Raw genomic sequence first — 21,542 nt, forward strand, 5'->3', positions numbered from 1 at the left:
AATGATGAGAATTGACGATATTAATCAAGTGATCAAAGAAAAGATAAAAGGGATAAAAGATAATCGTACTGAACGATAATAATATCGATTGATAATAATAAGATTGATTCCCTAAAACAAACGTATGCCTGTTTATATAGGCTACTCGTTACCTAAAATAACTAGAGTTCTAAATAAAGAGAAATACTAAAAAGGAAATAAGATAGATTAAGGAGGCCGAGATGTCCTACATCAGTTCCCCCTTCTTGAAATAAACTCTCCCTCGAGTTAACTAGTAAAAAGAACTTCATTCTCTCCATGTATTGCTAGACTTCGAGTTGTCATCACAGAATATGAGTTCTTTTCCTCTATGGAAACTGTAGAATCCACATTTACCGGATTATCACGATCGAACACAAAACTCGTAGCTCTAAAGATCATAAATCGAAGTATCCAAAAAATGTATCCCAAAGCATGACAAAAATTGTGCTTAAATTTCCCACGATCAAAGACAAAAATCACGTCACTAGTGTTGGTAATGAAAACCATGCAAGCAGCGACCACCAAAGATACAGCTAGCAAGTGTATCTTTTAAGTTCCCAGCTACACCTTTGAAACCGTAATCAATTAACTCAGTCCTTCTCTGGTCAAAGAATACCTCAATATCAACATTTCTGTTTTGAAATAAAATCCACCAACCAACTCTTCTGTCTTCTACGTATCGTCTGGTGTCAATTGTATCATCTAGTAGTGCAGCAGTAAGAGGTGAAAAGATTTCATCAAATCTTCTCTCATCTGTATTAACTGATCCAAAAATATTTACTCCCACGAAACCAGACTATAATTAAAGAACGGAGTGAGTATATTATGTCGGCCAAAAGTAATTATAGCATCACACATGTCTAAGTAATTGATCCCAACTAATCCAACTCTCAAGGGTCTAATCATCATGTGACTCGTGCATCCACCCTTTGCTGAAGTTCTTTTCCTTGCTTAGTGAAATAAACGTACTTGTCCAATATTAAAATGATCAGTATCCTAAGATACCCCAGCACTTCCCTTTTTCTAACTCTAACTATTTTGTTTTTTATAGCTAGGAAAGGTGGCACCCATTGCCAATCATTACCGGACCTACGTCTTTGTACCAACTTGGAGATGTTCTCCACCAGTGCCATGATAAAATTAGTGCCACCATGGATTGCAGCAAGTTGCAAAATCTTATACTCATTATCCGGAACCCAAGTCTGAGCCAAAAATTCATAGGCTACACAAACATTTAGTATATCAAAAAATTCCACAAGTTCAAATCGCTTACCTCCATTATCATGTATCATCTGGGATGTCCGTGTAAATACCACCGCGAGACAAATCTGACCAGAAGGTTCAAAAACGTACAGAGCTGATGTCTTCTGGACATTGTAATTCGAAACATTAAGAAGCCATGGATACTAGTTGTTACTGTAATATTTTGAGTACCTTCAAACAACCGTTGCCGGAAAGCACGATCAGGAAGACCCATATATCTTACTCCTAATGACAACTGCAAGATGAAACTTAGCTTATATAAAGACAACTCTCTTTATTGATGTTTAGAAGATCTCTCAAAACTAAACACAAGCTCTAATCTTGCTCATATGATCAACCACAACTTTGGTGATCATATATATATAGAACTATGAATTCCTTTTTCTAGTCCTATTACCTTATTACATGTCTTTCCTTTTCTTAGAACTAGATGACTTCTAATTCCCTTAGGATTACATCAATTTCCTAATCTTGTCCTAAACAGCTTGTTAGTGACTTCTATGTTGAAGTTAATCCAACATTCTCCCCCTTAAGCTTCAACTGTGCTTGTGAAAAATCTTGTACTCCTATTAATTTCCTCATTTCTTCAAACTTGATCCGAGCTAATGCCTTTGTTAATATATCTTCCTTTTGCTCAGTTCCAGGTATGTGTTCTACGTTAATGACCTCCTTCTCGATGCATTCTCGTATGAAATGATACCTTTTGTGAATGTGTTTCGTCTTCCCATGAAACACTGGATTTTTAGTGAGTGCAATTGCAGACTTATTATCAATCTTGATGAGAACTTTTCCAGGTTCTCTTCCTTTGATTTCACCCAACAGTTCTTGAAGCCATATTGATTGTTTAGATGCTTCTGTTGCGGCCATAAACTCAGCTTCACAGGATGAGAGGGCTACAATGTCTTGCTTCTGTGAACACCATGTAATAGGTGCTTCACCTAGATAAAATATATGACCAGTTGTACCTTTTCCATCATCTTGGTCAATATTATGACTGTTGTCACTATACCCAACAATTTCTTTTGATCCTCCTCGACCATACTTCAATCCACAGCTGATTGTTCCTCTTAGATATCTCAATATCTGCTTTATTACATCACCATGAGACTTGCGTGGACTCTGCATATAACGACTTGCTACTCCCACAGAGAAAGCCAAATCTGGTCTTGTGTGTAATAAGTATCTTAGGCATCCAACATTTCTTCTATAACTCGTTGAATCAATCTCTGCTTCTTCTTGTGCCTTTGAAACTTTATGTCCAAACTCCATTGGTATCTTAGTTGGATTACAAGTTTCAATTTCTGCTTCTTTCAGAATTCTCCTTGCATAAGCTTCTTGTTTAATCTGAATCCCATCTACTCCTTGATGGACTTCTATGCCAAGGTAATAAGTGAGTTTTCCGAGGTCTGACATCTCAAACTTTGATGACATTTCTCTCTTGAACTCATTGATCACCTTAAGGGAGTTGCCAGTCAAAAATAGATCATCTACATAGACTGCAATCACAAGAAGCGTTCCCTTTTCTTCTCTTTTGTATACAGAAGTTTCTTTAGAACACTTTATGAATCTCATTCCCTTTAAGATTTGATCTAACTTTGTATTCCAGGCTCGAGGAGCTTGTCTTAGACCATATAGATCTTTTGATAACTTATAAACCTTATGCTCTTGTCCTTTTACTTCAAAACCTTCTGGTTGTTCAACATACACATCTTCTCGCAATTCACCATGTAAGAATGCTGTCTTAACATCTAAGTGGTGAATTTCCCATGAGTTTGATGCTGCTTCTGCTATTAAGAGACGAATTGTCTCTAGTCTAGCAACTGGTGCGAAAACTTCATCAAAGTCTATGCATGATTCTTGAACGTATCCCTTAGCTACCAGTCTTGCCTTATATTTGTTGATAGTTCCATCAGCATTTCTTTTAACCTTGAAGATCCACTTGAGGCCAATCACTTTTACCCCACCTGGCTTATCAACTAGAAACCAAGTCTTATTTTTGTTGATTGAAATAATTTCTTCTCTACATGCTTGTGTCCATTTAGTCGAGACCTTTGCTTCATGAAAATTCCTAGGTTCATCATTAACAGAAAGTAGCATAATCTCACATTCTTCTGCAGCTTGAAGAACATAATCCTCCAGATACTGTGGATTTTGTATCTGTCTTGTTGATTTTCGCAGTGGAATGGGTTGAGTTATTTCATCGATATCCTCTTCTTCTTCTTCTTCTTCTTCTTATTCTTCTACTTCTTCGTTATTCTCAGTGTTTTCATTATTCTCTTCTTCTTCTTGATTGACATCATTGTTTCCATTGGTATTGATGATTATGGATCCTTCGCCTTCATCAATTACTTGACCCCATCTCATGTGAAACATTCCTGGATCCCTACTTGGTCCATCATTAGTTTCTTTCCAGTTCCAGTTTGCTTTTTCATCGAATACCACATCTCGACTCACTATTACTCTTTTCGTTGTTGGATTGAATAATCTGTAAGCTTTGGATCCAGGATCAATTCCTAGATGCACAAGAGTTTGAGATCGATCATCCAGTTTCTTAAGAGTTGCAGAATCAACTTTTGTGTATGCTTTGCAACCAAACACTCTTAAATGATCTATGTTTGGTTTTCTCTTTCGCAAACTTTCATAAGAAGTCATGTCTTTCAGAGCTTTCGTAGGTATCCTGTTTATTAGGTATGTGGAGTGTCGTACAGCTTCTCCCCATAGATAATTAGGTACCTGCATAGCTTTTAATGAACTTCTTGTCATCTCCATTAGAGTTCGGTTTCTTCTCTCCACCACTCCGTTTTGTTGTGGTGTAATAGGGCCACATAAATCATCATGAAGAAGCTCTAATGGCTTTGAGGCTTTGAATGTTGTTGCTTTTGGAAAACCTTGACGCGTTTGTTTCCCAACTAAACATGATTCACAGATCCTTGATTCATCGTTTATCTGTGGTAGTCCTCGAACTATCTTGTTCTGAGACATTGCCTTTAAAGTTCTAAAGCTTATGTGTCCTAATCTTGCATGCCACTTCCATGTCTGATCTTCCAGTCTCATATTCAGACACAATGGCCTTCCGATCATGAGACTTATCTTGTAGAGTCTATTCTGTGAGCGTGAGACTCTAACTAAAAGTCTTCCACTTGGGTCATGAACTGTTAGATAATCTTGTCGCATTCTAACATCACATCCAACTTCTGTAGCTTGTCCTAAACTTAGAATGTTGCTTTGTAAGTTTGGGATGAAGTAGATGTTTGTGATAAGCTTCTGTTCTCCGGTCTTGATCTGAAATAGAATTGATCCTTTCCCTTCAATTTCTACAGAAGATCCATCCCCAAACTTCACTTGTCCTTTGATTTTCTCATTGAGTTCAGAAAAGTAGTGTCTCTTACCAGTCATGTGATTGCTGGATCCATTATCTAAATACCATATTCCTTCTTCTCCATCCTATGATTCGTAGTTCTTTGGTATTAGTTTCCCTTCGTTTAAGAATACAACTTCGTGCATGAAAATAGTTGTATCTGCTTCCCTTGTTTCATTCTTGTTTGCTTCTTCCATCTTTTGTATTCTTTCAGGGCATACAGAGGAGAAGTGTCCTGGTTTATCACATCTGTAACAAATAATGTTTGATCTATCCTTCTTTTCTTTCCCTTGGTTTTGATCATTTTGTCTTGTTGTTCTATCTTGTAAGTTAAACCTTCCTCCCCTTCCTCGGCCTCTGTTTACTCTTCCACGACCTCTTCCTCTTGTCGCAGAGTTTTGTTGGTAAGAGTTTGTGTACAAGAGTTTTCCTTGAGTTTCTCCATTGTTTTCTTCATCAAGGATTCTCTCTTCATATGCTTTCAATATTCCAATTATATCTTCATAGCTAGTCTTCTTTAAATCTAAGACTTGTTCGAGAGAAGCTATGATATGAATATACTTGGATCTTGGTAAACTATTAAGAAACTTCTTTACCAGTTTATCTTCATCAATGGATTGTCCAAGTGACATAGCTTTTGAGGCTATCTCTGATAGCTTTCCTGCAAAGCTATCAATAGTATCAGTGTCTTTCATCTTCACTCTTTTAAATTCAGACATTAAGGTTTGCAGACGGGCTTCTTTAACTCGATCAGCTCCGAGATTACGTGCCTTTATTGCATCCCAAATTTTCTTTGAAGTTTCCTGTTCACCAACTTGTAGAACAAGACATTCTGTTATTGCTTGAAAGAGTAATCCAATGGCAACATTGTTTTTGTCTGGGTCCAATGTATCAGGATCAATTGTTTCCCAAACTTTGTAGATTTTCATCAGTACCTTCATTTTCATGGCCCATACTGTGTAGTTTTTGGCGTTGAGGATTGGAACTTGTATTGATGGTGGTGTGAACTGTTTTGCACCCACAATGATGGTTTCGATTTCCATGGATCAGAAACAAGCTCTGATACCAATTAATGACAACTGCAAGATGAAACTTAGCTTATATAAAGACAACTCTCTTTATTGATGTTTATAAAATCTCTCAAAACTAAACACAAGCTCTAATCTTGCTCATATGATGAATCACAACTTTGGTGATCATATATATATAGAACTATGAATTCCTTTTCCTAGTCCTATTACCTTATTACATGTCTTTCCTTTTCTTAGAACTAGATGACTTGTAATTCCCTTAGGATTACATCAATTTCCTAATCTTGTCCTAACCAGCTTGTTAGTGACTTCTATGTTGGAGTTAATCCAACAACTCCAGCACCTGTTTTAGATGTATAGTTGTTATGAATGAGCAGCCTACGACATGTAGTGCAGCGTTTTCCAACTGTACCAACAACAACAATCAAAACAGAACGGACAGCCAGTGAAATGTACGCATCTTCCATTACAATTATGGCAGTTTTGCTACTAAATTCCAGCAAGCATGTACTAAAATTCTGATTAACCGTCTGTTGAACCATTAGCTTCACCTTGATACTTTCGGAGCATGAAATCAGAGGAATACATGTATCTGTCTCTATGGCTTCACCAAACTCAGCTCCTCCACATAAAACAGTAAAGATAACACCCGGTAAGTTGTTTTTCTTCAAAACTCCATATATTATTTCAGTCATGCGATAGTTATCAATGGATCCGTTGTCGCTCCATTCCAAGTAACACAATTGTCACAGACTAATGCAAAACATGCATTCCATTCTGAAACATTTGTAGAATTCAAGCAACACCTCAACTCCGGAACTCCTGGGTATGATTCATTCTTCAAAATTTTGAATTTAAAGAAGAAAACTGAAAGTGAATTCATATGGACCCAAAGATCACCAATGGGTACAAATTCATGGAAATGCTTGACCTTATCAGTCCACAACGCAATGGTTACAGGGTCAAAGTAAACTGTGAAGCATACAGATCCTGGGAAGACTTGAGCAAGGAATATTTCATAACCAAACTTGACGAAAACATCATCTTTACAATACTGAAATTTGTAAAATAAATTTTGTAGAGCCAAAGGGATACTGCCTCCTGAAAGAAAATATTCTCAGTTGTCTTCGTTTGGTAAACTGCCTTCCGTATAAGAGTACGTGAGCAGAAACTGTTCCTACTACCAGGAATTCTTCTCTTGATAGAAAGAATACGTGAGCGAGATGCAGATTCATGTATCTTTTCCCATTTTGGACTCTTGGGAATTGATCTCCAAGCTAGTTTTATTATTGTTAAATAACCTCTATGCAATAAACTGTATCCTTTACTTGGTCTTAACAGCTCCATCTCAGTCACAGATGTTAGGACGTCATATGAAATAGCAGGTGTAAGATGTGTAGCTTTCCATCGTATACTTGGACATTGCACAAAAGTATACTTCTGGTAAGTATCAATCTCTGAACATGTCTTCATGTTATATCTTAACTTAACTACAAACTCTTTTGCCAATGATACTCTTTTGGCGTTTGAGAATATGCGACCGCGAAACTGCCCATTGTAATTCTCTGTACTTATATTTTCTTGAGATAGGTAATCAAGTCATAGACAGAAGTATGAAATAATGGTTATAATTTACTGCTCTAGTCGGATATACCACGAAAGCATTCTCAAGAGTTAAGTCGACAAGTTGAGTCTTGCTAGGGTTTACATAAGAGATCGTACGTGCTTTCTCATGAATAACAACTTGCTTATTTTCAACCCTAGATAAAACAGGTATATCAACATAAGAAGCTATTGGATTAAGATTCGATGACTTACTATTAAGCTCAAACAAATCATGCGATTAATGCAAGATCACACTGACCTGATTTCCTTCCTTATGAACATGATATAATTCGTCCTTCTCATAAGTCGATTCAATACAGTCCAGGCCAACAAAATAAAAGTATTGTTTTCAGTTGAAGAAGAATCCTCTTGAATCAACGATGAATCAATAAACTCATGTGAATCATGTGAAACCTTGAGCTGATTTTCATCCTTCCTTTCAGAAACAATGTTTCCTTCGTCCTTCTGTGATGTAGTTTTCGTATTTTCATCAACTGATGTAGCTAGAACTGCCCCGGCACCTTTAGATGACAACAAAACTTCTTGAGTTGAAGACGAGACTAGTTTAACCTGATGTTCTTCTTCTTCTTTAGGAACTATGTTACGAAAAGATGTAGCCGAAACATTCTCAGCACCTTTAGATGTCGATGAATTCTTTTGAACTTCTTTGTTGACACGTTTAGCTTTAGCGATAATAATTCTTCAGACTTCTTCCTTTTCATAAATTCTTGAAACTTCCTCCCTATATATTCTTCAAGCTCCTCGCTTTTTCTCTTCTCTGGCAAGACGAAGTCTTTCTATTTCCCTTTTATCTTCTTCGCCAAAATAAAACTTAGAACGAAGCCTCATTATTTTCTCGGTGTATCTCAGAATTCTTGTTGATGATTCTCGTTTTTTTTTTTTTTGAGGGGCTTACTACTGGGTATGATTGTGTCCATTCTTGTGTTGAATCTAGATCTTGGTATCTCTTCTCTGGCAAGAAGATCTTTCATAGGTACTTCTTGCTTTCCCATAGTTTAAAAATTTTCTAGTGAAGAAAAAGAAAACTAGTTTTTTTTTTTGTTTTTTTTTAATGATATATATTAGGGTTTGAGTTTGCGATTTTTTTTTTGCGAAAGCGATTATGAATCGGGTTTTAAGATTAAGGATCGGGTTTTAAGAATAGAACCTAAAACCTAAGGCTGTGGTACCAACTAATGTAGAACGATAGTGAGAACGCAATACAGAGATTATTAGGGATGCGAAGAGACGAAAAGGATGAAAATATTAATCCATAGATCAAAGAAAAGATAAAAGGGATAAAAAATAATCGTATTGGACGATAATAATATTGATAATAATAAGATTGATTCTCTAAGACAAACATATGCCTGTTTATATAGACTACTCGTTACCTAAAATAACTAGAGTTCTAAATAAAGAGAAATACTAAAAAAGAAATAAGATAACTTGTAGACTAAGGGCGAGATGTCAAAGGAAAAAGCAAATCCTTATCGGAATTCGTAAGTGGTCGAATTATAAAAGGATTTTCATACTGGCCAGATTTTGTTTGTATATGCAGCTTCAAACACATAATTAAACACATAATTAGTACATTTAGTCGTGTCATTTTAAGCAATAACATATTCTTATTTTAGTAGTAGGCATATTATTGTCGGTGAGCTAATTCCTTTAAGTTGTCGCAAGACGCAAGTTATGCTGGACGCACTAATGATTGATTTTAGGGTCCTTTACCTTTCTAAGTTTTCCGGCGTAAGAAGCACATCAGGTGAGACAGCATTTGTTTTATGGCTTCTTGGATTTGGTGGAAACTTGTGAAGTCGCAGGTGCAACACTGGGAGCAACATGATTGAATTTAGGATGCTTTTTCTTTTTTAGTCTTCTTGTTCGGGAAACAGAGGTTTTTGTAAGCCATTGGTTCAGCAGTTGGGGAGACAGAAGGAGCAATTTGTGGAGGCGCCACTGGTTGAACACATGGAGGAGTTTGGGGAGCAAACTCATCATTGAAGGGTGCTGCAGCAGGGCTCCGTGTAGGCTGGAGAGGTTTGTAACTTGTAAGCTTCCACTGGCGTTGGTGCCATCATTGGTTCTTCCACAGGTGACGGTGCCTCCTTTGGTGGCAGTATTGGTTCTTCTTCATCTTTAAAACCCAACACGAAAAACTGAATTAAAACCGTAGAAAATCAGTATTGGTTTTTAATTGGGATTTTTCACAAACAAGTAAACAGCAGAAAAGGGTGTTTTCGACTACTGAGGGCAGGGTTGGGAACTTTGGCTTTTCCTCGCTAGTATCAAGGAAACCTTAAAAAGGGTGTTGAAGTAGTAGTTGTGTCGTGTATACCTTCATTGATGTTTCTACACACATATATAGATCATGCCGAGAATCAGTAATTTGATTAGCAAGTATATTATGAACAGTCCTATATATTGATTATCTGTTTGTTGTCATATATACCATCATCTGCTGGATATGGAATGCAACAAATACAGTAATCTATTTTTTCTAGATTAGTGTGCCAGTAGGATCCTCGATAGTCTCTATAGCATCCCATGCATCTTTCAGAACAACCAGAGCATGCAGCCATCACCAGGTCCAAATACTGGACCTCCGTCTTCACAGTACTCAGCATTCTGGGCAGTTGAGATCTCTACAGACCGTACCAAAAATTATTTGCATTAATGTCAAACCCACAAATGCGTAGATAAAAAAAAATAATTAACACTGCCTTTAAAATGAAAAAAGGAACTAATATGCGTACCAGAAACCGATAAAACAACAAATGCAAAGAAGAAACATACGAAAGCATAAAAATTACTAGCCATGGCTTGTGAGATTTAGTATATATCGACCCAAACCTACTCGGTTTCTACTATTTATATGTCACTGGCATTGACTTGTATTTTTTTCTGCTCGGGAGCACTGGCATTGACTACAAAATAATCTTCCATTTCTCTCATCTTTTTATAAACACACGTCTATCTTGCACTCTTGTTCTGGCTTGCTGACTTTTTCACTGGTTTCCACAAAAAAGATCGTTTGTTTTAGTGCAACGATAACGATAACTGCACGCAAAATATGGCTACAGCATTTACAAGTCACTCACAACCCATGCATGTATCTGATCCTTTAATTGTATTATGAAGTTTGACTCTAAAAAAATGCAAAACTTATACCGCAGTTTAACAAAAGCAACGCGTAGGTTTCTTGAGATTCACTCTAATTCAAATGGGCTTGACAAATTTATACCAGGTGACTATCATACAAGGTCAGAAGTGGATTGATCCAACAACTCTTCAGATTCGTACTTGAGTTTGTTAAATTTATAACATTTATATATATTATAATTGATTATCTCTGTGCAAAATGGGAAAGCGGGAGTACTTGATTAAGAACATCTAGTCATCTACTGAATGCGCAGTTAAACACAACGGCATTACATTTGTGGCTTCATTAGCCCACTTATGAAACTTCGAAACTGATTAGTCAAGAAACAGTTTCATTTTTATTACATATACAATAGAGTTATGATGGTTGAGATGATTGAGTATCTGCGACGTGTTGTCAACTATAAGGTTGAAGGATGATGCATCAAGGATAGACTTTAAGCTGCTTTCTGTTTTTCACTCTATTGGCTGCCACTGATTCTGCACAAGGAAGGGTTTGTGAAGCGGTTGACACCATCTCCGAATAACTTACACACATATTTTTGCACAAAAAATTACTACAAAAGCCGTAGTAAAAAGTATAACCAAGGCATTATATGTATTCTCAAGCAATGATATTCTCTTTTTTATTGCCAATTTTCCATGTACCTGCATCTGGCGGATATGGAATGCAACATAAGCAAGACGTTACTCCTTCTAGATTAGTATGGCAATAGGAGCCTAGATAGTCTTTCTTGTATTGTAACAAACATCTATTAGAACAACCAGAGCACCCTCCAGGGTGAAAAACGGGACCTCCGTTTTCACACTGCTCTACGTTCCCGGCTATAGATGTCTCTGCCCACAGATGGTACAAAAATCAATTTCAATCTATCTATAATGCAAAAATGAATCCGTTAAAAACTGATCCAATCTTTGGACATGCCGTAATACTTACCGGAGATGTGTAGAATAATCAAAATAAGAAGGAAACAAGAAAGAAGCACAAGCTTTAGCCATGACTTATTGTGTTATGAGATTTGACACTAGACTAGAACAAGTTCTGTCTATTTATACAGAGATTACGCACACGCACCCATCTTGTCTTAAAATATCAATATGGCACTATCCATATTCACCCACACCCACGCTCATACCCACACCATGTCCTCTTTGCCATACCTTGGTTTCAGTTGAGATAAGGATAGACATACATTTCTATTCTGCAAGTAGCTTCCATTAGATGAGAAAAAGGCTTTCCACTTTTCCTTTGAATGAAGATCTGAAATGAATATATACATCAAAAATTCTGTTCGGACCGCCCATATGGACAACATAGAAATCGTGCAACACACATAAACATTAAAAATGGGACCCCTATTTTTTGGGAGCGACCCACTTTATGTATGTCTACACAGTTTTTGTCCAATGGTTCTAGACATACAACACTAAAACAAAACTAAAACAACTCCCTCACATGGAGCTAGCAGGGGATCGCTTTTAGGCCCTACAATTAGAATTTGTGTGAGGAAGTTGTTTTAGACCTTGTTTGTTTGTAGCTGACTCGACGTCTGGATCTGAGTCAACCCCTTACTCGGACCGAGTCAGCAGTCAGACCGTTTGTTTTGCATTTTGAACCAGATCTGATTCGACCTCTGACTCAGACATAACCCCTGATTCAGACCCATTTGAGTCAGGTAACAAAATACCTCTGATTCATGGGACCAAATCACTGACTCACGTTTTTTGAGTCAGATGAGTCAGATCTGACTCAAAACAAACATATCGAGTCAGATCCAGATGAGTCAGGTGATTTCACTGAGATCCAGACGACTCAGATGAGTCAGGACTAAACAAACATGATGTTAGTGTTGTCTAGAATATTGTATGTTTAGAATTTTTGGTTTTTGTCTTGAATGATGGTCCGTGTAGGACTAAAAGATAAAAATAAATGTTGAATCGAGTTTCTTTTTAAGAAGAAACGAAATTTTAAACATGGCGGTGACTAAATGCAATCCACACAATTAATAAATTATATGGCTTTGGTGCGAAACCTATTGTACCAAAAAAAAAAATCTTCATTACCTAGATCGGGTATTTGTTTTTGGTATTTTTGTTTAAACTTGAAATACAATCTCAAAAGCTTGACATTGTATTCTTTTTTTTTTTGCTCACTCGACATCTGGATCTAACTCGGCATAAGTCAGACGTCAAACAATTTGTTTTTTAGTTTGAGTCAGATCCGATAGCGACCAGATTTAAAATTAATCCTTGGCTCAAACCCTTTTAAAGCAGGAAAAATGTCGAATTCATGAGACAAAACCACTAATTCGTACATTTTTCAGTTAGTTTTGCTCATTCAAAATCAAACACATAAAATCAGATGCAGCCGAGTCAGGTTATTTCCGCCATATCCAAAACAAATCAGATCCACAAGGTGATGTGAGCCTTTTTACCCCATGTCCTAGGCACGTCTGGCACGGAGACGGCTCCAAAATAGCCTAGTTTAATTGGGGGCCATGGAATTTTGTTTGCCCCCCAAATTTTTCAGGGGTGTAAAAATCGGAAGATGAATATACTATTTTACCCTTGATTAATATTTTTTTTTTCAAGTAACGACCCTCATTAACGATCCTTCATCGACATTAACGACAGTTTAGGATCGTCATATACATCATGATCAAAACAATAACGACTCTAAACTGTCATACACTAACGACTCTTTTTAGAGATTAACGACAGTTTATAACGACATTTCTAAAACATTAACGACTGTTTAAGTCGTCAAATGCGTAACCAAAACAGTAACGACCCTTCCAAAGGGTCGTCAGGGAATTGATCATTTTTATGACGACCCAAAACTGTCGTACATTTCCGCCATTAATGAATCTTCGACAATTTAGAGTCGTCACTTAAACAGTCTAAACATTAACCACTGTTGAGGGTCGTCAATGAAAATTTTTAATACCCTGACGATTTTTCATAACCTGGAAAAGTTGCGGGTTTGAGTCGTCATTTTTGGTGTCAATACATTGACGACTTTCTAGAGTCGTTGGTGTATACATCCCTCGACATTGACGACTCTTTCTCTGTGTTGTGACATACATCCAATCCATGGGACAATTTAAGATAATCTTACCATCAACACAATCATCTTAGTTGCTTGACCTTCCCCAACATCATTTCCCCTACTTGAATTACTCACTTCTAAAAACCCTAAATTTTCCTCTAAAACCTCCTCTTCTTTTTCTCAACTCAAACAACAACAAAAAAAAAAAAAATTGATTCTAAAATCTGAATTTAATCTAACATAATCTAACCACACTAATTAACTTAACTTAATTAAATTTTAATACTAATCATTCAGGAGCAGTTTAGCCATTTAAAAATATTTTGGTTAAGGGGTGACTCAATTTAAGTTTTAATGACCTTTTTATCCTCTAATAGGAGGCCCCTAATTGTTTTTTTGGGGCCCAATTAAACCAGGCAAAATAGACGCCCCGTGAAACACTTTTAACCGACTCAGCATGACAGCGGCGTAAGAGTCAGACCCTATTAAGTCAGACATATTAACCCTCAAATAAGTCAGACTCACAGGAGGATGCAATCGCCATATACAAAATTCTTCTCCCATCTTAACACCATCACTGTCTCTTTGGCGCCACCGTATCTTCCTCGAAGCTCTCATCTCAGAAACTAGGGTTTACCCCAAAACCCTCAGAGACTCCGCCTCCTCCTCCGCCGTCTGTATCATAAGGTAACCTAAAACCCTAATCTCTTAACATTAACATCATTCTTCCCTTTCAGATAGGGCAAAAATTAGATTTAGGGTTTTAGAATCTTGAAAAAAAAATGGAAGAAGAATCACAGTCACTTGGGAAGAGGAAATCTGTAGAAGAAGCTTCAGAAGTCACACCTAATGAAGATTCAGAGGCGCAGAAACCTACTGAATCTATCTCTAAACGACGAACATTAGCTAAAACATGTGTTCATGAAGTTGCAGTACCAAAAGATTATGTACCTTCGTTAGATAAAACCATTCGCGGTACATTAGCTAATCCCGAGTTTAATGGTACAATGGCGAAAACATATGAGTTTAAACTCGATCCGTTCCAACAAGTATCAGTTTCTTGTTTGGAGAGGAAAGAATCTGTGTTGGTTTCGGCACATACTTCAGCTGGTAAAACGGCTGTAGCTGAGTATGCCATAGCTATGTCGTTTAGAGATAAACAAAGGGTTATCTATACTTCGCCTTTAAAAGCGTTGAGTAATCAGAAGTATAGGGAGTTGATGCAGGAGTTTTCGGATGTTGGTTTGATGACTGGTGATGTAACAATATCACCGAATGCTAGTTGTTTAGTTATGACTACTGAGATATTGAGGGGGATGTTATATAGAGGTTCTGAGGTTTTGAAAGAAGTTGCCTGGGTTATTTTCGATGAGATTCATTATATGAAGGATAGGGAAAGAGGTGTTGTTTGGGAAGAGAGTATTATATTTTTGCCGCCAGCTATTAAGATGGTGTTTCTGTCAGCTACGATGTCGAATGCTACTGAGTTTGCTGAATGGATTTGTTATTTGCATAAACAGCCTTGTCATGTGGTTTATACAGATTTCAGACCTACTCCTTTGCAGCATTATGTGTTTCCTGTTGGTGGGTCGGGTTTGTATCTTGTTGTGGATGAGAATGAGCAGTTTAAAGAGGAGAATTTTGCGAAATTACAGGATACGTTTAATAAACAGAAGCAGAATGGTGGGAACAAGGGTGGAGGTCCTAAAGCAAGTGGTAGGATTGCAAAGGGTGGTACTGCTGCTGGGGGTTCCGACATATTCAAGATTGTCAAGGTATGCCTCATCTTTAACTAGTATTGCTGTTCTCTGAAATTGTCTTATTTGAAATTTTAACTATAGTTGGTTTTTGGTCCTTTATTCAACTGTGCAAACACCCCATTTGCTTGGACTTTGTTCAAAGAGTTTCTCAGATTAGATATATTGCTATTGCAGTGTTGTATAGTTCATTTGTAGTATGTGCACAGAACTTTTCCCTAACACAAACGCAGTAACATCCATGTGAATTGCCGCGTCATTCATAGAAACGTCGAGCTATGACTTGGTAAAAAATTTGCAGCCATCCTAAGTATCAAAGTAGACTTGATAAAAAAAAATCAGCCATACAAACGTCGATCTAATGAAGCCATGCTAAGTATCAAAGTAGACGTGAGCCTAAAAATTAGTAAACCTCGGCAGAGGAAGTAGCTAGGGCAACTGATCTTAGTATCAGCTCTGATCTGGAAAAATTGTTATTTTTCAGATGATCATGGAACGGAAATTTCAGCCTGTCATCATTTTCAGCTTTAGTAGAAGAGAATGCGAACAGCATGCAATGTCTATGGCCAAGCTTGATTTCAATACCAAAGAGGAGAAGGATGACGTTGAAGAGGTTTTTCGGAAAGCAATACTTTGTTTAAATGAGGAGGACAGGAACTTACCTGCAATTGAATTAATGTTGCCCCTATTACAGAGGGGTATTGCTGTGCATCACTCTGGACTTCTTCCAATTATTAAAGAATTGGTGGAACTTCTCTTCCAAGAAGGACTCGTCAAGGCCCTTTTTGCTACAGAAACAGTAAGATGGTTTTCTTTGCTAATTAGGTTCTTGAAAGATATGGTTTATTGATACACCAAATGGGGAAAAGGTTCTCTGCCCTGCATTAAACTGACCATGAACACTGTTGTGCATTGTTCAGTTTGAACAATTTAAGACTATGTTGCTTACTCCTTTTTTTCTTGGTTATTATTTGTGGCAGTTCGCCATGGGTTTAAACATGCCTGCAAAAACTGTTGTTTTCACATCTGTCAAGAAATGGGATGGTGATGGTCATCGTTATATTGGATCAGGTGAATATATCCAGGTAAGTTAAGATTCCAAGAAATCGTTCTTCTTTAGTTCTAATGTTTCTTAATTTCATTTGATTTTAGTCATTGACCACTATTTTGCTATTATGTACAGATGAGTGGGAGAGCGGGACGCCGTGGGAAAGATGACCGTGGTATCTGCATCATAATGATTGATGAGAAGGTTTTTGTCTTATAGTCCTGTGGTTTTGACTTTCCTGCTTGTTTTAACCTTTTGAACAGTGAAGCTATAGTATCCATTTTTTGATGCTCCTGCTATTTATTATTTAAAATAATACTTTATTATAATTATCATCACCATCATTTAAATTGGATTATTCTTCATCTCGTCACACCTTTGCCTGACATTGGATTCATTTTCTTTCCAGATGGAAATGGCTACTCTTAAAGATATGGTTTTGGGTAGACCTGCTCCACTGCTGAGTACATTCAGGTTGAGTTACTACTCTATCTTGAATTTAATGAGCCGTGCTGAGGGCCAATTTACAGCTGAGCATGTTATCAAGAACTCATTTCATCAGTTTCAGTATGAGAAGGTTTATACTTCATCCCTTCCTCACTAGTATTATCAGTTACTTCACTGAGTTCAAATCGTGTGGTGATATTAACCATCTTTGGTTCTTCAGGCTTTACCTGATATTGGGGATAAGGTTTCAAAACTGGAAAAAGAAGCTGAGATGCTTGATGCTTCCGGGGAGGTACTTTTCTTTTCGAGAAAGTTGAATTTCTTCACTCTTAACCCCTTTGACTTGCATATTAAGCTTCAATTTCATGTTATACAGGCAGAAGTTGCTGAATATCATAAGCTAAGACTTGATATTGCTCTGCTTGAGAGGAAGATGATGTCAGAAATAACCCGACCTGAAAGAGTTCTCTTTTTTCTTCTTCCTGGCCGGCTGGTATGTACAAGCCAAAGAATTTCTGACTGTTGAAGTAACCACTAAAGAAACTGCTATTATTTGTTAGTGGAACTAGTAGATAACTAGTTCTCTTCATTTAAAATTGGTCTTTTATACTACAGTATCTTTCATGACTCTACCTATATACTTTTAGTTTTCATTAATGCCAATTGCGTTATTGTGTTCTTGATTATTACTTTTTTACTTAGATTTTATATTCCAATCATGTTGGCCTTTATATTATAACTAATTTCCTTTCTGTTCTGCTTATCTGATTGTTGGTTACATAACTTATTTTACATGTCATGACTTATGGTTAGTGATCTTTCTCCATCTGCACATTATGATAAAATGGATGTATCTTTTCATCTACTTTATCCAGTAGGAAATAAGGCATGCGTGCTTCTTCATTCTAGAATTATATTTTTGGAGTTGTAATTACTAAATGCCAGATGATCATTGATACAGGTTAAGGTACAAGATGGTGCAACTGATTGGGGTTGGGGAGTGGTGGTTAATGTGGTGAGAAAGCCCTCATCAGCCTCGAGCACTTTGCCAGCGTCTTCTTCACGCGGTAGTGATTACATAGTGGATACATTGCTCCATTGTTCTCCTGGATCAAGTGAAAATGGGACTCGCTCCAAGCCATCCCCACCTCGTCCTGGGGAGAGGGGTGAAATGCACGTGGTGAGTTGAAGCTCATGTGAAGCAACAATTTTTACTAAGGGTCAGTTCACTGATCTTGTCAGCTGGGCAAATCTGAATAACATAATGGTTCTCATTACATGAATGGGCAAATATCATATCTGTCCATCTCATCAATTGCAGGTCCCTGTTCAGATGCCACTCATTTCTGCTCTTAGCAAAATCAGAATATCTGTTCCTTCTGACCTCCGACCACTGGAAGCGAGGCAAAGTATATTGCTGGCAGTGCAGGAGTTGGGAACTAGGTTTCCTCAAGGTCTTCCAAAGCTCAACCCTGTGAAGGTATCTTTAATTTCTTAAGTTACATATATATTTTATACTTGGTATATTTTATCACCTCGCATCATGGTTATCCTTGGAAATGCACAGAATCCAGGTGACACTTTATTGTTAGCCTAGCTAATCTCTTTTTTCTGTCAATCATGTATTCCAGTATCATCACTCTTTACTGTTTTGAGAAAACATAAAACAAGGAAGTATATTCCTAGTTTTACTTGCTTCGCTGGGGCGCATATGAGGATTTGTTATTTTTGTTTATCTGGTCCATTCAAGCAGTGACCAAACAAGCTTTTTGTTTCTGGTGTACTTTCAACTTTTTTTTACCTTCTTGTAGGATATGGCCATTGTGGACCAAGAATTTGTTGATGTGATGAGTCAAATTGAGGAACTTGAGAAGAAATTACATGATCATCCAGTACATAAGGTTTGTTGTGTTAGTTTATCTCCTTTCCTTTTTTGGTGCAGTCTATACTTCTGTAGCACTACTAATTGCATGGAAAAAATGTTCACTTAATTTCCTCTGCAGTCTTCTCAAAATAAGGAGCAAGTCAAATGTTTCCAACGGAAAGCAGAGGTGAATCATGAGATTCAACAACTAAAATCGAAGATGCGCGACTCCCAGGTATATTTTGCATCTTGAGTGCTCATTGTATCGAGTAGTTTCTTGCACCCAACTGTTAGTGAAATATAAACGGCACAGGTTTCTTGTGCATTTCAATAGGTGTTCTGCAATAAAATTCTCCTTTAGTACTTGTAGTCTGATAACATTCTAATCAGGAATTTAATACAACACATGTTTGTTGTGAGTAAGATGACTGACAAAATTCATATTGCGAATTGAGTTTGTTATTGGCTCCAGTCCAGGCTACATTTCCTTAGCTTTGCATGGTTTTGAAGTTTAAGTATTGAATTGCAATTGCAGCTTCAAAAATTCCGCGACGAGCTGAAAAACCGATCTCGGGTCTTAAAAAAGCTTGGCCATATTGATGCCGATGGTGTTGTGCAGTTGAAGGGACGGGCTGCTTGTCTGATAGACACAGGAGATGAACTTCTTATTACTGAACTGATGTTCAATGGTGAATTCATGATTCTGTCTTCTTACTTTTGTAATAAATCACTGGATCGACTTCAATGTTGAGTACTTTACCTGTGTATACTAATCCTTACTGAACAAACATCCTTAGGTACGTTTAATGATCTTGATCCCCATCAAGTTGCAGCTCTTGCGAGCTGTTTTGTTCCCGGAGATCGATCAAATGAACAAATACATTTAAGAACCGAACTTGGGAAGCCATTACAGCAACTCCAAGACAGTGCGAGAAGGATCGCAGAGGTCTGTTAAGTTTTGGTATAATTGTTTGTTGATTATCTGGTTAAGTGAATGAGGTTTAAACTGCTTTGATATCTTTCAGATACAACGAGAGTGTAAACTGGAAGTAGATGTCGAGGAATACGTGGAATCAACAGCAAGACCATATATGATGGATGTGATCTACTGTTGGTCAAAGGTAAGAGGCATTTTATTTGTTGAATAATCTATTTGTTTTTCTATATTTCAGAGTGTATGCAAATATTTATTATGTTCAGTTCAGTTTTTAGTTAATAGGTTATGCAACTCTTTTAATTTGCTGGTTTGCAACTTTTAATTCACCTTGATGTTGGCTTCCAGGGTGCAACCTTTGCTGAGGTTATAGAAATGACGGATATCTTTGAGGGAAGTATCATTCGGCTTGCTAGAAGACTTGACGAGTTTTTGAATCAGGTAATTCCTAAAACCTGAATCACCAAACAATTCGAGAAATGAATCCCTATCTTCTCACCTGTCAATATATTGTCTGTATCACATCACTGGTGGATTTGTCAAATTTGTGCATCAGTTGAAAGCTGCTGCTAAAGCTGTGGGAGAGGTGGATCTGGAGGCGAAGTTCGGTGCTAGCAGTGAGAGCCTACGGCGAGGTATTATGTTTGCAAACTCTCTTTATTTGTAGGAGCATGGTTTAGGAAATATCACTTTTAATTCGATGAAAATTGTAATCTCAGTATCCTGGGAAAAGTTCTTACTGTATACTTCCCTTTCTTGTCTACTTTTTCTTTTCCTCATATATCCCTGAGTTTTAGTTTCTCAAAATGTATACCCCCAAATTTTCCTGTAAGATGTAGTACTGAAGTTCTTTTAAAGTGATCCGACGGAAACTTCTTATACGACTCATTTACTGTTCATTGCTAAATACATATTGTGGATGAATCTTTAGAATATTTTGTTCCCTCATGTTGGATAGGAATGCTTGCTGAAGTCTTTCCGTAGTCATTGTGATGGAAAAATGCTCGAAAGACCCATATAAAACGAGTTAACCTATGCAGATTCTTAGTCTAATGGTGAGATATACATATCTACACATGTTTGGGCTTTCACTAAAAACTGCAGTCGGTTTGTCACTGTTAGGCATTACTTTTCCGGTGAATGTATCATTATCCCTCTTTAAAGGGATATGACTCAGCAACTTCCATGGTGTGCAGTCATGAGGATATGAGCATACATACTGTGTGAACAATGGTTAAGAGTGCAGGATATGGCCTAACAGCGTTTGTGTCAAAGCTGGGTCACAAAGGTTTCCACCTTTTATCCCCCTACGAGGGGCTGAACTTCGCTGTCTTGGGTGGCCTTAGTAAAGAACTGTTTTTTACCATTCAAGGTAGTTCTTTAAAGTGTGTAGTTTCGTAAAGTGTGTCAATTAAAAAACAAATCTGGTCAAATATGATACGGATAACAAATGAAGCCGGAAGTTGGCCAAAGCATTTGGAAATATCCAACAAGACTTGTCATAATCCTTTTCCGAATGGATTTTAGCACGTAAGTGTAAAAGGTGGGAGCCCTTTTTATCAAATCTTCTTCGTCTTCTCTTTCGATCTTCTGGTTATCTTTGAACGATTTTTCCGGCACTACTCAGAAATGGAGGGGGACTACTCTTCATTTTTTGGGTGATCTTTGAAGTAATTTTGAATCACCCCTTATCTAATTTTTTTAATACCAAACTTGCCCTTGGCAATAAAATTAGTTAGTATATTGATTAGTGAGTTAAGTATGGTTAGTGAGATTAAATTAATAATTTGATTTTTTTCAAAAAAAGAATTATTGAGAGGGACAAGAAGAAGATGAAGATGATGAAAAATATTATATCTTCTTCGTTAAGAGCCACGACAAGAGTATGATGTTTTGGATACTCACGGATACTTCAAATTTAGTTAATGGTGCTTGAATTGGCCTGAACATTCCTAAAAATGAACAATTTACAAATTGATTTGAAGAACAGATAGCCGAAC

At 37.2% G+C, this 21,542-nt stretch overlaps 2 protein-coding genes across 2 annotated transcripts; one reads left to right on the top strand and one right to left on the bottom strand.

Annotated features, from left to right (window-relative positions):
* Nucleotides 1–5,984: 5,984 nt before the first annotated feature.
* Nucleotides 5,985–6,368, bottom strand: LOC113296270 (aldehyde dehydrogenase family 7 member B4-like). Its single transcript, XM_026544582.1, has one exon. It carries the CDS (start codon nt 6,366–6,368, stop codon nt 5,985–5,987), a length of 384 nt encoding a protein of 127 aa, XP_026400367.1.
* Nucleotides 6,369–14,031: 7,663 nt separating this feature from the next.
* On the top strand, nt 14,032–20,466 carry LOC113299999 (DExH-box ATP-dependent RNA helicase DExH10-like). The gene is made up of 16 exons (XM_026549130.1): nt 14,032–15,267; nt 15,734–16,048; nt 16,230–16,334; nt 16,433–16,501; nt 16,707–16,874; nt 16,965–17,036; nt 17,121–17,237; nt 17,706–17,924; nt 18,066–18,224; nt 18,556–18,645; nt 18,748–18,843; nt 19,144–19,297; nt 19,406–19,554; nt 19,634–19,729; nt 19,891–19,983; nt 20,099–20,466. The coding sequence occupies exons 1-16, from the start codon at nt 14,275–14,277 to the stop codon at nt 20,207–20,209; spliced, it is 3,006 nt and encodes a 1,001-aa protein (XP_026404915.1). The 5' UTR covers nt 14,032–14,274; the 3' UTR covers nt 20,210–20,466.
* The last annotated feature ends 1,076 nt before the right edge of the window (nt 20,467–21,542 follow it).

This window comes from Papaver somniferum, chromosome 7, assembly GCF_003573695.1.
Source record: "Papaver somniferum cultivar HN1 chromosome 7, ASM357369v1, whole genome shotgun sequence".
NCBI lineage: Eukaryota > Viridiplantae > Streptophyta > Magnoliopsida > Ranunculales > Papaveraceae > Papaver > Papaver somniferum.

Excerpts from the sequence above, each read along its gene's own strand:
- LOC113296270 (XM_026544582.1), bottom strand. The coding sequence starts at position 6,368 with ATGACTGAAATAATATATGGAGTTTTGAAGAAAAACAACTTACCGGGT.
- LOC113299999 (XM_026549130.1), top strand. The coding sequence starts at position 14,275 with ATGGAAGAAGAATCACAGTCACTTGGGAAGAGGAAATCTGTAGAAGAA. Across the intron at positions 17,037-17,120 it reads TGCTTGATGCTTCCGGGGAG|GCAGAAGTTGCTGAATATCA; the intron begins GTACTTTTCTTT and ends CATGTTATACAG. Across the intron at positions 19,730-19,890 it reads TGATCTACTGTTGGTCAAAG|GGTGCAACCTTTGCTGAGGT; the intron begins GTAAGAGGCATT and ends GTTGGCTTCCAG.